This window comes from Oculina patagonica, chromosome 13 (genome assembly GCF_052425735.1).
Source record: "Oculina patagonica isolate OP01 chromosome 13, crgOcupat, whole genome shotgun sequence".
Taxonomy (NCBI): domain Eukaryota; kingdom Metazoa; phylum Cnidaria; class Anthozoa; order Scleractinia; family Oculinidae; genus Oculina; species Oculina patagonica.
The window spans coordinates 8,638,314-8,655,470 of record NC_135770.1 but is presented as its reverse complement, the minus strand read 5'-3'; the positions used below and the strand labels follow the sequence as shown (position 1 = coordinate 8,655,470).

The window sequence follows — 17,157 nt, the reverse complement described above, 5'->3', positions numbered from 1 at the left end:
AGGTGTCTGGTCATTTTCTAGTTGCTGTCTACATGATGATACATGATTTCGTCCCGAAATCATGTATGGATAGGATGGATACCTTACTACATCGAGGCTGATATAAAAAGGTGCACTATTGCTCACCAAAGGATCATGGGTGCTTGCCCGTTATACATAAACGACCTATTAAGACTTAATAACAGCCAGCACAATAGGAATACACGGGGCGCTAATTTTACCATTTTACCAACGAAATTTAATAGAGTGAAAGAGGGAGGTCGCACGTTTTCCGCAACGACTAGTAAATGCTGGAATCACCTCCCCCTTAGGTTACGCACCTCTTCATCTGTAAATATCCTTAGGAATGCTTTGTATAAATATTTTAAATTAAGTCAGCTCAAGAATAATATTTTTACTCCTTTTTTTAGATAATAACTTTTAGATTGTGTTATTTAGTAATAATTACCTTTGGATCAATATTGTAGATTAGTTTTTAAATTTTTAGCTTACATTTCGATTTTAAATTAGGTTTTAACTAAATTTTAAATTAGATTATTGTTTATAGTAGATTCTTAATTTTTTAGTACATTAGAGAGGGCCACAAATTTATTAGTTGTAAAACTATTACGTGTAACCCTCTATAAATAAAGTTTGATTGATTGATTGATTGATTGATTGATGAACTCTTCCCGGGACGATTTCATCCCTGTCCTAAGCACCGGGATGAAATGTCATCCCGAGATGAAACGTGATGCATGCATGCATGTAAACAGTCTTTCCGGGATGAAATATAATGTAATCACGCACGGGCGAGATGAATTCAACTCGGGCGGGACGACCTACGTCCCGGCATCCCGGCATCCCGGGATGAACACGCTCACGTAAAATGAAAATTTTTTCATCCTGGGATGATACAACAACCATCCCGGGATGAAACTCATCTCGGCTCTCATGTAAAGTGGCCCTCAGTCAAACACCACCGATTTCTCAAACTAATTACACGGTATATTAAAACTTATACCACATGTCAGTAAAAAGACTAGGAAACAAAGAACGGACAATTTTCGTTTCAGCCTGGTACATAGCACAAAACGCAACTAGAACAACAGCAATCATTATTGTAAAATAGTTCTTTTCCCTTCAAGTACGATAATAAATTGAAGAGCTTGGGGGCCTCAATTTTCAGATGAGATAACTAGAAGTGACATCCAATTAGCTTTGACAAAGCAAATGATGTTGATGTGGTAGAACCAATTTACGTTACGTATTGTACAAATTACTGATGGCCGCTATATTTGTGCCCATAAGAAAATCGTTGTAAAACGTTTCTTTCTGTCAGCTCTATTAATCTGATAGTTTTCTGATGTTTTTCATCATGCAAATAAACGGTTTTTGTTACATTGACGAAAAGCACCAATAATTATGTTTGCTAAGCTGATAAAAGGCACACTGGACTACAAGATTTCTTTTCATCGCGTAAACAATAGAGGAACACAACATACCAATCACCATAACAACGTTCATTATCTGATGTTTATTAACTGGCATAAAATTACTTTGTGTTCTAATCGAAGAATCTCTATTGAAATCGCTTTTTATATTTATTATTATTAGGGAATAGGACTACAGCCATAATTACGAATATCGAACCAAGCTGTGTGCGATTACCGAATTTTGCTTGCAGCCATGACATAATCGTAAGTTCCTATTGTAAGCCAAATCTTAACTATGCAGCTGAAATCATTATGGTACTATTGTATTGCTGTTATCGCTGACATGCGCAGTCGGTTCATTCATGGTTTTCGCTAATTGCTTACTGCTATTGCTATTCCCGTGAAACAATGCTTTTAAACCTAATTAGCTTTGAGTCCATACAAGGATGACTTCTCTTGTAATCAATTAGTTCCACAAATAAAGTAATTGTGTACGATAAACCTTGCGGAAGAGAGCATTCCACTTGAAATTATGCTGCATTTTCAGACGTTATTTTGCAAAATTCTAGTGTGCCTGATTCAGCCTTTTGCAAAGGACAAGTTGTTAAAAGGTTAGCCGAAAAGTTTCTAAGTAGTAAACGCTTTTCATAGACTACTCAAAAGCACATTAAGCGAGGAAATGTGAATTCTTATACAAACAAAACAAAACAATCAAGCAATGGCTTGTACATTTGTACATGCAAATGGTGAATGGAAAACATCCACAACAGAGTTATAGCAAGGAGTAAGCGAAAGCATGCACAAGAAAAATCTTCATCGAAATACAGACTCCATTCGCATCGCGCGGGCAACACAGGTCCGCTTGGACGAGATAAGCACCAAAATAGAACGAGAAAAACACAGGAGTATCAAGTCGAACTATCACGAGAAAGTCAAAGTATGGAACGAACTGAAATCTATTCATCGTGTATTTGAACCACTTTACGTGATCAAAGAGAATCAGGAGAGACTGGCGAAAAATCAGTCCGCAGCTTCAAAACTAGGCGCAGAGCAAAATGTAGGAATTCGTGCGAGCGACAACAGAAGGAAAGAAAAGGAGGCGGCTGCTCCAATGAAACAGCCTAGACTATTACGAAGGGCCGAAACTGAAAGCGGACTAATAGGGGACTTGAGAAGGAGACACACAGAACCAAAGCTAAAGCCGTTTGAAGGAGGGGTTGCATCAGCCCATAGTTCAAAGAGTCGAGATCACTTGCAAAATCCCTTGCTCTTGCGGCCCAGGTCACAAAGCTGGTCCCATTCTTCAAGCAGCGAGCCACAGCGGTCGACTTCGGTACCACAGAAGAGCGAACGAGAGCACCTTGTCAAACTTCGCAATGCCGCTGAAGAGCCTCACGTTTCGGACTCAATGTCGTCGGTAACAATGGGGTATTTAGCTTTTAAACGGGTGCTAAAGAACAAGCGACAGTCCGAGAGCATGGAATGCAAGGTTGTTGATTCCAGGTTTAGATCGATGTCGATGGATGAAGCGGAACTAAGTGCCAAATCACGGCTTGTAATGCCCGAGCAGATAAACGCGATTGACGAAAACGAGAACAGCTTACAAGGAAAGTTCTCCACGCAAACAAATCCTCATTTAGTTAAGAAAGATAATAAGCAAAATCCTAGTTTCAACCAGCGTCTTTCGACGCGGGCTGGAAGCAGAAGAAAACTTGTTTCCTCTCTTTCCTGGCCGCTAGGTGAGCTTCCGATGAGATCACCAGATACAAGGAGGAAAAGCTTGATAACTCCTGATCTTTTGTGTGCAAACAGCACAGAGGTACCAAGGTCACGATCGGAAATGTCTTGCAAAGAACGGCCAGCATCGGAACGAACTAAAAAGGGCAAAGCGAAAGCATCTGGGTGTAATACGCATGAACGCTCTAGCGAAAGTGACGAAGAAGACAAATTTGGTACATTTGATGAGACTGGTACTGAGAAAATCAAGCTTATGAGGCTTAACAAAGGGTTTTGTCGAGGTTCCAAATTGCTAAGGCCATTAGGTACTGGTTGTTTTAGTGAAAGCTTTCAAGCTGCAAGTCAGAAGGAAAAATAGTATATTAGCTTGTAATCTTTGTACAAATATACTTATAAAAGAGAATGATATTCTGCTTCTGTTGAGAGCAAATTTTGAACACATTCCGAGAATAAACAGAAACAATTAAGATTACTATAACTTTGCAATTTTTTCCTGCGTTGTAAAAAACAAATAATAGCACAGTTAAAGCCGGTGAAGCTCAAAATATACAGGTCATATTAGAAACCTACTTTTTTGAAGTTCTTCACAAATGACCGAGACCCATTCTTATGAAAAAATAAAACTAAGGAACAAATTAAAACAAAAGCAAGACGTGGTAAAAAGATTATTATCAATTTGTAATTGTTTGCTAGTAAAACCACAAGGCCAATATAGGTTTGCAAGTACACATGGACAAATATGCTTCCAAAAGGACAGTGAAGCGTATACAATAAACACTACTGGATTTTGAACTTACGTTATGGTCTTATTGTAATGGAAATACACCATGCAGAATTTAACAGTCGTGTTATAAAAATGTGTATGCGTTGACTATGCAAAGAGTGATTTATCACTGTCAAACATGAAAGCTTCTGTGATTTCAAGAAAAGAGAAAACAAACTACTGGATCCAGTGAGTTACATGGTGGATTGCTTAAGATTTTTATTTGCCTTAATTAAAAGATCGATCTTTCCAAGAATCAAACCTAGAAATAAGAATTAATACTTAAGCTGCGCTATCAAAGGCATGGATGAATCACATAAGCTGCACTGAAAAAGGTCATTTACTGAAAGTACAGATTTTTTACATAATACTTGCTAGTTGTTTTAAAAACTGTTTGACCATAAAAATTATTTCTGTTGCTATTCGTCACTATAAGTACAGTCAAAAACTTCCGCTAACAGACACGTCCTGTAAGAGGACGCTTAGTCGTAGTTTCAGCCACATACAAACACTATATTTTTTTAACCTCTTATGTTCCGACACCTCTCTCACAAACGGGTGGAGACATTTTCTGGTTCCGATGGTGTATTAAGGTTCAATTAAATACGTTATCTCCGTTGGTCCTTTGTAATTTATATATACCTCTACGAGGATATGCCAATAATGAAAATTTTATATAAAACACAGGCTTCCCAAGCTCAAAATTCGTCTTTTTGATGTGTTTTTGAGCCTTTCGGGCGGCCGACTCTACATACGTGGTGTATGCGACAGCTTGTGTATATAGAGAAATGTATGGGAAAATCACGGGTTCTCTAAAATCGGGTAAATAAATTTATATTTTGAAATAAAGTTTACCTACCTCAAATGCGTCGCTTACTTGTGTCTTGTGCCGAATTTGGAGTCATTCCGACGCCATTTAGCGAAGTTATTCGAAGTGGTTGTCTCTCCTTCTTTTTAGAAGGGGAGACAACGACTTCGAATAACTTCGCTAAATGGCGTCGGAATGACTCCAAATTCGGCACAAGACACAAGTAAGCGACACATTTGAGGTAGGTAAACTTTATTTCAAAATAGATAGTTATTTACCCGATTTTAGAGAACCCGTGATTTTCCCATACATTTCTCTATATACACAAGCTGTCGCATACACCACGTATGTAGAGTCGGCCGCCCGAAAGGCTCAAAAACACATCAAAAAGACGAATTTTGAGCTTGGGAAGCCTGTGTATGAAACTACTTTAACTAACAGATGCCGATTTCTTCAGTTGTGACAAGGAAGAAATTTATATCGTCTATTATCTAAAGTTTTAACAGCCAACATTTATATTTGTGTCGCAGGAAAATTAAAAATAATGGTCTATTTTTATTAACAATTGCTATTTAAGAGCACTTAACTGTATAGAGGCGCGTTTGGCTGCGGATCGCTCAGATGGAAATGGATCGCAATTCAGTTGAAAACGTTAGCCATTGATTTCAAGCTGTTTCCGCGCGTCACCAAAAAATCGACATTTATTGATTTATATCCCCAAATAAAGGTTATATCTTCAGTTAAATGTTCAAAGATAATTTTTTTCATGGGTAAAGTTGTTTACCACTTACAGTAGAACCCCGGTAACTCGAACTCTGAAGGGAAACGAAAAACAGTTCGAGTTAGCGGGGTTTCGAGTTATCGGGGTCGATTGAATACTTAATTTGCCAAGTTAATAATTGATAGTTAACTGATTTTTCAGCACTACAGTATACAGTACAGTGCAAATTGAACTTATCTTGCCAGAAACTTTAACACGGCCATACATTCTAATGATAAGAGTGGAAATGGCTGTCAAATACGTGATCTGTTCGTTGCTCTAATCAATGGGCAACCGTGGCGTCTTGCAAGAACCGGAATTCGAGTTATCGGGGTAAATTTGACCCAAATTTTGTTCAAGGGAAACGAAATTTAGTTCGAGTTAGCGGGGTTTTCGAGTTATTCGAGTTCGAGTTAACCGAGTAAAAATGACTGAAAAGTGGGGTCAAATCCAAGGGAAATGGAAGTTTGTTCGAGTTAGCGGGGTTGTTCGAGTTATCCGAGTTCGAGTTACCGGGGTTCTACTGTATTTAAAAAGTTTAGACCAAACATTTGCGACTGATGCCCGTGACATAGTCCCTTTAACCCTGTAAATGGCGGGGTTTGCCCATCGAGAACGAAGTGAGAGTAACGTTAACATTTCTAAGGAAATCACTACTTTCGGAGTAATTACACCTATCCCGTCATCCCACGAGCTGAAGATTCATTTCAGCTCTTTTAAGAAGGACTATACTATTATGTCTCTTGTACCAGTATATTCCTGTAATGGGTAGACCTGTGGAGTTATACACGCCATTAAGATTGGTTTGTGTGCAAGCGTTATACCACCACGCGCCTTGATGATCAACAGCACAGTTGGTTGAATGGGAATCATGGTCTTTGTCTTTGGTGGTGAAGGCAGCGCCAAGATTGTAATTAAGCGAGTCTACACATGAACCTGCAAAATATGACAAAAACAAGACCAATATTGCGATATAACAACCATGCTTGCGTAGTAGTATCCTAGTAGTGTCTCTGTTCGCAGGGCCGTAGCTAGCAAGAGGCAAGACGTAGCCTGCGAAGCTGGCGGGATTCGCGACCGAGTGCGAGTTCTTTGTTTATGGCGAACGGAAGAGACAGAGCTTCGGAGCCGCGAACGAATTGGAGCAGAGCCGCGAGGAAAAGTGCCTCATCTAAATTTTTACGCAAATTTAAAAACGAAATCTGTTTAGTTGGGAAAATAATCCCCAGTTGATCAAGATTGATTTTTCTCAAAAAAAAAAAAAACCCTCATGAAAAATATCTTTGAAAGAGATTCAGCGCTTCTAGATTTCAAAATTTTCTGTAGGGCATGCCCTAGAACCCACTATCAAAATCGTGCCTCGTCTAATATGGCAAAGGTCTGGTTACGGCCCTGCTGTTTGTCATTAGGTATGAACTTGGCGCGCAAGGGACAACCAATCAGAGATACTAAAAGGATCTCTGTAGAACTTCCTCATCAATACGAAACTGTTCGGGTTGAATACCAGATAAATCAAGTGCGTGGAAGGAAAGGCCTTCTTACTAGGCTGGAGCAGGAGCCCATTATGGGCTCTTGGCTGGAGGCTATTTCGCATGCTACAACAACAACGACAAAAAAACTAACAGAAATAGCAACATCATCAACAACACCAACAACAACAACAACAACAACCAACATGATTACCTGTATAAAATCCCAGACTTGCCAGCCGATATCCGTGTTCTTCGCCATTCACAGTAAAATTATCATATTCTACATAACACGAGTATCCTGTGAAGTCCTCCAACTCTATTCTCAACTTTTGCCGGTATGTCGGATTGATCAGGCGGTTTATCTTTTCAAGTCCCAGCCAAAACTCACCACCCAGGTCGCCAAAACCTCTTTTGTAGTCTTCCCAGCCGCGGTAAAAGTCCACCGAACCGTTCATTCTTCTCTGAATCACAGCCCAGGCTTCTCCAACCTTACTCTGGTTGCAAAAGATTTGAAAGGCTCCTTTACCGTCAGGATCAATCATGTAAACGCCGTCTGTTGTACCGCCATGTTTCTTAATCTCTGCGCAGCTTCTGGGAGCTTAATTGAAAAGAAAGAATAAACTAGCTAAAGTCAACTGCTCTGAAAAACGGCAGGGACGGGACAAACACCAGGTGTCCGTCTTAAAGAGGTGACCGTCTTATGAGGTGTCCGTCAAAAATCATTTTAAGCTTCAAGAGGTGTCCATCGTAGAACGAGTTGACTGTATTATATGGTTTATGATTATAAAGCGCATAACTACACCCCCTTCCCATCCCTTCCCATTTCATCCTTGTAGTTCACTGGTCATTACTCCGTTTTCCATTTAGTTCACTAGACCTGCATATACACCTTATTCATAAATTCAAATATTATAAAAGGCGTTCGAGTACTCGGTTCCAACGCAGTTACAGTCAAAATGTGGGTAGGTATTTCGAAATATCTAGCCACATTTTGACTGTAACTGCTTGGAACCGAGTTCCCGAAAGCCTTTGATAAAAATGTTGACTTTGCGACAGTGGGAGGCGCGGTGGCCTAATGGTTAACGCGTTGGACTACGGGTTGAGCGGTCCGAGTTCGAGCCCTGGCCGGGGTCACTGTGTTGTATTCTTGGGCAAGACACTCAAGTGTATGAGTGGGTACGGGCGAAGTAATGCTGGGGGGCCCTACGATGGACTAGCATCACATTCAGTGGCATAGGAGTGGAAATATTCCTAGCAATTGAACGCCGCCATCTTGGAGCTGGTAATGTGTGCATGACGTCAAAGAGCTCAGCCTGAAATTTGGCAGGAAAATTAAAATACTCGATACTCCTTGTTTCTTCGTAGTGGCTTTTGTTTGTCAAAATGCCTGTTTGTGCAGCTCCATGTTGCTCAAACAGAGCTCCAAGAAAAACAAAAACAAGGAGTTTCGACTATTAAAATTTTACCGCCAAACTTCAGACTGAGCTCTTTGACGTCACGCATACATTACCAGCTCCAAGATGGCGGCGTTCAGTTGTCGAGTTTTGGGAAAGATTTCGTAGGGTTATAGGGAACGTTGGAGGCTGAAATTTTGGTGAATAACATATCTTTGTATATACTTTTTATTGGCGTAAAGAAAATAAATGGCCATTCTGGAGTGAACTTCTCCTTTAACGCTTTTGTGCTTTAGCCTCTGACCTTTATAATTATGGCAAAACCTTCCTGTGTAACCAGGCCGGCATTTACATGTAAATCTTTTTCTGTTGGCTTCACAGATCTCCTGGCACGCTCCTCCGTTAAGACAGAAATTATTTCCTTGACAACATCCATTATTGCAATTTGTACATGTCGTGCCTGCCTTTACAAAAATAAAGAAATCTAGTGTTAGATAGGTAAGGGAAGTACCAACACCCTAATGAATCCATTTTGTGGGGAGCAACCAGGGACAACTCAAGTTCGAATAATGAAAGTACATGGTACGATTAACTTTCGAAATAAATTTGAGCCCGATGTTTTAACTTCGTTAATATTTCTATGACACAGATTTGAAAACGGGATATTTTATAAAGAGTGTATGGGCTCATTAGCGCTTTTACCATCTAGAAATTTTGCAGTTTTTGAACGCCTATATCTCCTTGAATATTGCACACAAAGAGCTGAAAATTTCGCGATAATTAAGTTTCACAAGCTCTTTAAATATCTGGGGACACTTTGTATATGGCATGATGCCTTCTCTACGCAAAGTCGTATGCTAATGAGGCAAAATGTAACAATGGCGTCAACAAAAATCGCCCTGTAGAATAGAGGGCCACTTTGGTCCACCACAATTAACTTTTAAAACTGGGAGGCGTAACACAAAAGATGCTATGCCATTCAATGAAAAAAAGAAAAGTGGCCCTTATCGTACGGTGTAACCCGTTTCATTTTGTGACATATTTTAAAGAGAAATTGGGGTGCCACCTTACTTTTTACCTAGAAGCCTTTCTTTCCCATGTCAACTAGCAACGCCTCGGCAGGATTATACCTACAGCTTTTTGTTATGCCATCAATCAACCTCTTTGACAAAAAGCGCGTCATGAATGCGAGTGATGTTGCACCATACAAAACGTCTTTGCGAGTCTTACCTTAACGTTATAATCTATTCCAATCTCGTGGTAGCTATGACCATCTCTTCTTTTTAATGCCCCGGGCTTCAGAAATTTGTTTTCCTCATTCAATTGACAGTTTTCCTTACTCGTTGTTATCAGATAGTTGAACGAGATGCACCGGCAGTCCCATGCGCAGTGTTCAAAGCAATGCTTGTGGCTTGGAACTGTAAGATTTTTAAAACTATAACCGCAAAGAGCGTAATTCTCCACGCTGTCTCGTTCTCTAGAATAGTGGTACTGTTTTACCGTACAAGGCTTTATCTGGCATGTTGCTGACGAGCTGCAGTTTGTGACAACCACGCCGCAGGAAATCCAAAACATTATTATTGATAGGGATACAGTAGACATCCTAACAAAAAATGGAAATAGTTGTAACTGATTCATCTGGCCATAACATTTTCATTATTTAGAAATAAGCAAGTGCTAAACATTTACGGGACACTTCTTCCTTAATCCTTTTGTTGCCGATTTCTTTCTTAAAACTGCCGACCAGGTTTCTGCCATCGTATTTCTAAATTCTTCCAAAAGTGGTTGAAAGCAATCGATATAGCATGGGGAAAAAAACGTACATTTTAGATTTCACCAGTTGTTGACCTAATTTTTGTGCCTCGACATATTCTTTTTTCTTTTCCTTTCTTTCTCACTTTGATTTGCTTGCCGGTTTTTGTCCTCTTTCAAGCTGTAACAATATAGAGACAGGTTTGACTTAAATTCCTTCTTTAAGTACACGGAGACACAGGAAATATTAATGAAAATACCTTGTCATTTATATCCGACTGGACGTTTTCTATTTTATAAGTTGTGGAACATTAACAGTTTTGAGTAAATGCAGGATGACAGTTCTGAAATATTATTTCGGTCACGATTAGAAATAAGAATGAGCTATTACTTTTTAAATAAATGCGAGGAAGGGATTGTAAAAAACAAAACGTGATGGTGCGTAAAGTAAACGCTTAGATTTCTTTTTAAAACTTGATCTTAAATTAACTGTAGTTGAATTAACGGCTGCTTCCCATGAGATAATTCCCGTTTTAACCTTCAACTTTTAGTATAAACTGCATGTCTGAATGGGTACGTGACTAGTGACACAAATACACGACATTTATTCCGATATCATTGTTATCATAAATACTTTTACCTTGATGTATTTACAATTTCTGTGAAGTTCCCAGGTTCCTTTGTCTCATTTTAAATGCGTCTGACAACTTTCTCTCTAACAAAATAAATACAGCATTTCTTATCTTGTCACGTATGCTACTTGATCAATCTCGTCCAAGTTACAATATTCTAACTATCTTTCAGTTTGTGTTTTCGTATTTTTCCTCTCTTCTATTTAACAATTAGACTACGAGCCCGAGTTTTCTATGAGCAAATAGTCAACGAGGCGCAGCCGAGTTGACTATTGCTCATAGAATACGAGGGCGAGTAGTCTAATTGTTTTAGTAGAAACTCTAAAGGATTGCAATCCAAAACCCACAATATTGTGCACTTTGAAGACAAAAATCAAGAAAATTTACCTCTTCAAGAGCTACTCACGCGAGCGACTGTTTTCTATCGGCGAATAGAAAACAGTGGGAGAACCAATCAGATTCGCGGATTTCCAATAGAACACAGCTGAGTTTCTACTAATTCCACTTTAAGCAAAATATACGTTTTTAATAATAATAATAATAATAATAATAATAATAACAATAATAATAATAATAATAATAGCAATAATAATAATAATAATAATTATAATAATATAAAATTATAAGCTAACATATATCTTTGTTTTAAAATCCATTATTATCTATTCAAGAATTCTTTACGGCGTCGTTCTTTGCCATAATGATGGTGCCTCGTAAATCGCTACTTCGTATTATAAGGTATCCACTGTAAGTCGTAGATGTATTACACCTTTCACACGTATAACATATCTTCCAAGATATATCATCCAGCCATTTCTTAGAGGAATGCAATCTGCTAAATAGTCGAGAACCATAACATACCATAGAACTATGCATGAAACGAAAGACGAGTTTTTAGCTTGCCATGAACTGTTATTTTGTAGCGTACTATCGTCAGTTTTTTACAAGAAGGACCATAAACTGGATAAATCATGAAATTTTATTTTTGTCAAAAGTTACCTGACACCCCATAATCCTCTAAAAAACTATTTTAAATTTCTTACATTACGAGTCCCACCGGCACTGACAAATACAAAAGAGGATCTAGCTTAGGTTAAGCACGATACACGTATAAAGCATTTCCATTATTCCTATCATGTATATGAAACAACGTTTTGGGATTTTCCCAGTAAGGATCAAAAGCAGAAGATATTTTGGGGCAGCAATTTTTTTTCAAAAACATTCAAGATTTATGCATAAGTGTTTCAGGAGTATATTTTTGCATTACTTTGGCTTGAAGAGTTACATAAATATAACTAAATATCACTCTAGTCTCGAACTTACTTGCCCTACTGCAAACACGACAGAACGTTTGGGGACTTACATTAGGTACTTTCGAATTCCCCTATTCTTTATCGAGAGTCTGCATCAGACTATGTAAACAAGAGGCGGTCGTTTTACTATTTCCTTTGCAAAACAAATCTAGCAAAATGGCTACACCACTGGTGTGTTTACATAGCCCTTCGCGGAATGTCTATGCGACCAATCAGAACATCCGTTATCTAATGATCAAAATTTCAAAAAATAAAAAACCATTTATTAGAAAACCTATTTTTAAGTCAGTCTTATTTCATAATCTTGAAGGACTTTCAAACAAATGCAATATATCATTCCGTCTTCCTCTTGTCATGTCAGGCTGTTTTAAGATGAATGGGCAGGGGGATATTTGCTTTGACCCACGCACAAAGACTATTTTAGAACTTTCTGTGATTCAGTTTATTACAAATATGAGAAATAGTTATTGGTGTTTTCATGTAAAATAAAAGTCACCTCTGTCCATTTCTACAATCCATGTCGAATGTTATTTTCTAGCCGGATACAAAAACTACTACATGTCGAGAAATGATTTAATTTTAAAATTAAGTGTCAAACCTTTGGAAAGTTTTATTAGGTCCATAAATTGGTCAGCTTTCAACCGCAGTGTTATCCAATAAGTAGCTAGTGTTACTGTTGAACCCCGGTAACTCGAACTCTGAAGGGAAACGAAAAACAGTTCGAGTTAGCGGGGTTTTCGAGTTAGCCGAGTAAAAATGACTGAAAGTGGGTCCGAGGGAAATGGAAGATAGTTCGAGTTAGCGGGGTTGTTCGAGTTATCCGAGTTCGAGTTACCGGGGTTCTACTGTATCTGCTATTAGTTTCTGTGGAAAAGCACTTATGAAATATTACATAACGCAGGCAACCGCTCAGGGTCTTGAAACAAAAATTAAGGAAAGACAGAAAATTAAATTTCGGGGAAGAAATGAAGACTTCACCCAAAAAAGAAAGAAATAGCACTAAAGCGGAACTTTAAAGAAGTCGCCCTCTTGACTTAAATTTTCTATTAAGCGTTTTTCCACCATCTGCATTTTTAAAATTAAAAGACAGGCTGACTGCTTAGTCGTCGCAGAGACGCACGACAAGCTACCGGACAGTGAAGTTATGTCTTAATTAAACGCGAAAGCCTTGAAAATTCGTTAATTCCTTCGTTTTGGTTTCACCGAGACATTGTCATATTGTAATTTAAACTGTGATCATCTCAAAGATCGAGCAGTTAAAGTAAGACATGAATTCTGACAACACAGTTACCTTGTCCGTCCACTCGCGGTGATAAGAGCACCAATCCAACACCAATCGTGCGTTGAACACAAACTTAGCCTTCTTATATTTTCCACAAACTACTAGGTTGCCCGACCATATGCATTCAAAGTATCGGCAAACATGTTGTTTGAAAACCTGGATGTCTAATTTTTATTGCATTTTACTGATCTTGTCTTGTAGATTACGTCATTATGAATATGGTCACGTGATTTATATAAGTCGCCATTCGAACACTGTCTGGCTTTGCATAATGTGCCAAGAATGAATTGTTCTCTTATCAAACTGGAACTAGAAATCCTTTAGAGCCATCATTACTTTAACGTTAAATCGTCCACTCTCGCACGTGCTAATACTTTTCAATTAGTTTCGCACCATAGTTATATTTTTCTTTGCTCCCCTTTCATCGCAACCATTTCTTTTTTTTTAAAATTGCACCTTTTTCTATTTTTTTTGCACAATAACGTAAGTCATCGACTGACAACAACTTTTCACTTAACTCTGAAGATGACTTCCGCTCAGGTTGTCGAAACGTCAGTCACCAACAACAGTTCTTCTCAGAACTACTCTAACCCGGACGATCATACTTTACGACCTAGTAAAATAACTAGTATGTAAAGCAACGCTACGAATTTTTTTGTATGGTTGTATATGTAACTTAATTCTGTAAATGCTGTTGTTTTCTTTAAATAAAGTTTATTAAAAAAATGAATTAAGGTCATTTCTCTAAAAAAAAAAACATGCACTGAAATTTTTTGTCAAACGTTGCCTATTGGATGGTTATCTTATAGAACAGAAATAAATTAAAGATATTGCCCAATTCAAACCAAGGGAAAAAATAATAGGTTACAATACTCGTTTACGAGAAAATAATGACTTCCACTGGCGCAAAAAGAAAATAGCCGCCATTTTTTAAATGTTTTTTTTTTCGTTCTGTACAGGCCCGCAAATGATCCCGACCCGCAAATGATCCCGGGACTGCAAATGATCCTCAAATTGGACCGCAAATGATCCCAGGACTAGAAATGATCCCCAAATTGAACCGCAAATGATCCTCAGACCGGAAACAGTCTCCTAACCGTAAAAGATGGATATGCGTGGACTAAAGAATTTCGACAGGGGATTTAAATTTATTTAATCCATTTCTTTATTAATAATACAACAATAAGAAAAACAATTAACGCGAGAGAATATACCGTATTTGAACGATTTACTAAAGTAAATTCAAAACCACAACTTTATCAATATAGCTGATAAATATGCACCGATTAGTAACCTAAAACGTGGCATAAAGTTTAACAATCCAACCAACAGAAATATGAACTCTCTCCAATCAAGGGATGATTTATTTACGGCGAAATGCTTTTAGCTGATAGCCATTCATTCACACGCTGTTACGCAGCGTTCATAGCGACATTAGAAATATCAGCTACCTTCAGATTGGACTAAAAGTACGAGTTTGAGTACGAGTACGAGTTTTCAAACAAAATTCGTGTGCTTCCTATAATCACTTATCAGTTATCACACCAATCTTATCCCTAACGTTTATTTATGTGTTAGTCAGCAACAGGGAAGAGTTATAGTTTGGGGATATAATTCTGTCGAAATTCCAAAGTCGTACGCGTACTCGATCTCGTACTCGTAGTCAAATCTGAAGGTCGCTAATGTCTAGACGAAAAGTCTGGAAGAAAGTCGACTTTTGTTGCTGATTTCTATCATATCGATCTCCGACTCTTGTTATCGAGCTACTCTCTTTCGAAATCTGTGGTTTATTTTTTTCTTTGAATGTCTTTATCAAGTCACTGAAATAAATTCTGACACAGGATTTTCAGAACGTTCTAGAGCTTAAAGGCAACTGAAAATTCTCTAAAAAACTGACTTCATTTTCGCGTCGCTTTCAGTACAGATTAATTGACAGTAAGAAATTTGCACGTGCAAAAGTTGACAGCTCTACGCGTGCCGTATGCTAATAAATCTACCCAGACACGCTGTAACCGTTTACTGTATTTCATTTAATATTTGCAAGAACGAATTGTGAAGGAAAATGTGTTTTCAAATAACGGTTTCAAAATAAGCTACAAATCTGTCATAATCTCCAAAATTCGCACATAGAAATTTTGTGCGCTTCCAAGAAAAAGGAGGCTTGTGTCTACCTAGGCAGCATTGTACAGGAAAAAAATTCTAAGACTAGTTAGACAGCAGAGGCGTCTTCGAAGATTCATGTTTTTTAGGTGCGTTTTCTAAATAAAAAAACTTAGATAGTCGCATGTTAATTTTGTTATTTCGCGCGTTATTTTCTGTCTTTTATAAAAATACATCCATAGACTATTCATAAAGTCCATGCCATTCCAAGTATTCCGTTGTATCATTTACACGAATCATTTCCGGTACTGGGATCATTTGCGGTCCAATTTGGGATCACTTGCGGTCCCGGGATCATTTGCGGGCCGGGATCATTTGCGGGCCTATACAGTTCTCACATATAGTCATTACTCGGCAATTTCAAATTTGGAACACCTCATGTTAACTTCGCTGTAAAATTATCCGTTTCAATTAAAAAAAAATTTATTTGGCATTATATTAAAAAGTGACAATGTTTAACTATAGAAAAACCTTGTTATCCACAAAAATATATAACTCGGTGACACACGGCTGCAAAAAAAGACAGGTCCTGTGACAAGTAAGATTTGTCATCAATGATATGGATTACAACGGGAGTAAACACTGAATTTATCTGGTCTTATTAAAGCACAGTTTAATTTATTTTTCTTGACAGTTGCAAGAAATGACTTCAAATAAAACCTCAGCTGTTAGAAATAAAAAGAGAAAGAATTATTTATACATAGGCATGCCCTTAACAGACAAAGTACTAACTTGCAATGTTTCTGCTGTTATCTCGGTATTTTCCTCCCGATTCTAGACGCGTCTGTTTCGACATGTTTACATAGTCATAATTAGTAGAATGTACCCGTCAAGAAGGATAAAAAAACACGAATTTCTTAGTTGCGGTGTGGATTTTAGGACGAAAAATGACTCATTTTTATCTTGCGTGGGATTAGTAAAGATTAGCTGATTGCGATCTTTGCCAAGTTTCTACATAAAATTGCCAGCGAGATATTCAGACATCTTTACGTACGAAAAGGCGAAATAGACAGTTTTTCCCGTTTTCGTCGTAGTTTTTTATCGAAATAAAAGGGTATTAATCTTTTCATCTTTCTCTTTTAGCGTTTTATTATTTCTACTTTGAAATTTTTGTTAAACTGTAATAATTATGATTTTTAAAATGTCATTGTTTAACATTTTTTAAAGTTTCATTATTTCCAACAAAACGTCGTTATTTCACGATTCCTTTATATTAACTAGGGATATTATTCCATTATTGCGTAAAATACAGGGTTATATGCCCGTTATTTCCTTGCAAGCAAGACTACAAATTATTCTAACTGACCCAGCATAACTCACTAACTAATGTTAGCGAAAATGTTGTCTCATAACCAAGAAATACCATAATTAAAAAAGCCGCCCCGGCACATGCGCTAAGTGATAAATTCGGAATTTTTTTTCTTAATTCAACCTGGTGCATTCAAGAAAAAAAAATTAATTTCTTTGCTATCTACAGACTGCAAACCATTTGCGTTTCCAATATTCTAGTCTTATCTCGAAATTTTATAAATTTGTCTCATGTGTCAATTTCGGCTCTATTATGGCTAGAAAGAAAAAACAGTTATCAACAGATACTTACACCCTTTTTTAGCTCTCAGTTAAGCAAGGCCCACAAATTAAACGAGTTAGATTCCTTCCTGCTAAGCTT

General features: G+C 37.8%; 1 protein-coding gene across 4 annotated transcripts; it reads right to left on the bottom strand.

Annotated features, from left to right (window-relative positions):
* Window positions 1-4,860: 4,860 nt before the first annotated feature.
* Window positions 4,861-17,157, bottom strand: LOC144635004 (microfibril-associated glycoprotein 4-like). 4 transcript variants are annotated; one of them, XM_078494064.1, is made up of 6 exons: window positions 17,089-17,157; window positions 10,742-10,816; window positions 9,580-9,952; window positions 8,654-8,813; window positions 7,167-7,553; window positions 4,861-6,419 (listed from the first exon to the last, which is right to left on the bottom strand). In XM_078494064.1, the coding sequence occupies exons 3-6, from the start codon at window positions 9,949-9,951 to the stop codon at window positions 6,166-6,168; spliced, it is 1,173 nt and encodes a 390-aa protein (XP_078350190.1). In that variant the 5' UTR covers window position 9,952; window positions 10,742-10,816; window positions 17,089-17,157; the 3' UTR covers window positions 4,861-6,165. The 4 variants fall into 4 exon arrangements, with proteins under 4 accessions (XP_078350190.1, XP_078350189.1, XP_078350191.1 ...); XM_078494063.1 differs by lacking the exon at window positions 17,089-17,157 and adding an exon at window positions 13,338-13,458 and having other exon boundaries at window positions 10,742-10,814; XM_078494065.1 differs by lacking the exon at window positions 17,089-17,157 and adding an exon at window positions 12,645-12,722 and having other exon boundaries at window positions 10,742-10,814.

Bases quoted from the DNA above. Each gene is read 5' to 3' on its own strand.
- LOC144635004 (XM_078494062.1), bottom strand. The intron at 8,814-9,579 runs GTAAGACTCGCA...ATTTTTGTAAAG, and splicing joins GAATAGATTATAACGTTAAG to GCAGGCACGACATGTACAAA. The intron at 6,420-7,166 runs GTAATCATGTTG...CATATTTTGCAG, and splicing joins AAGTCTGGGATTTTATACAG to GTTCATGTGTAGACTCGCTT.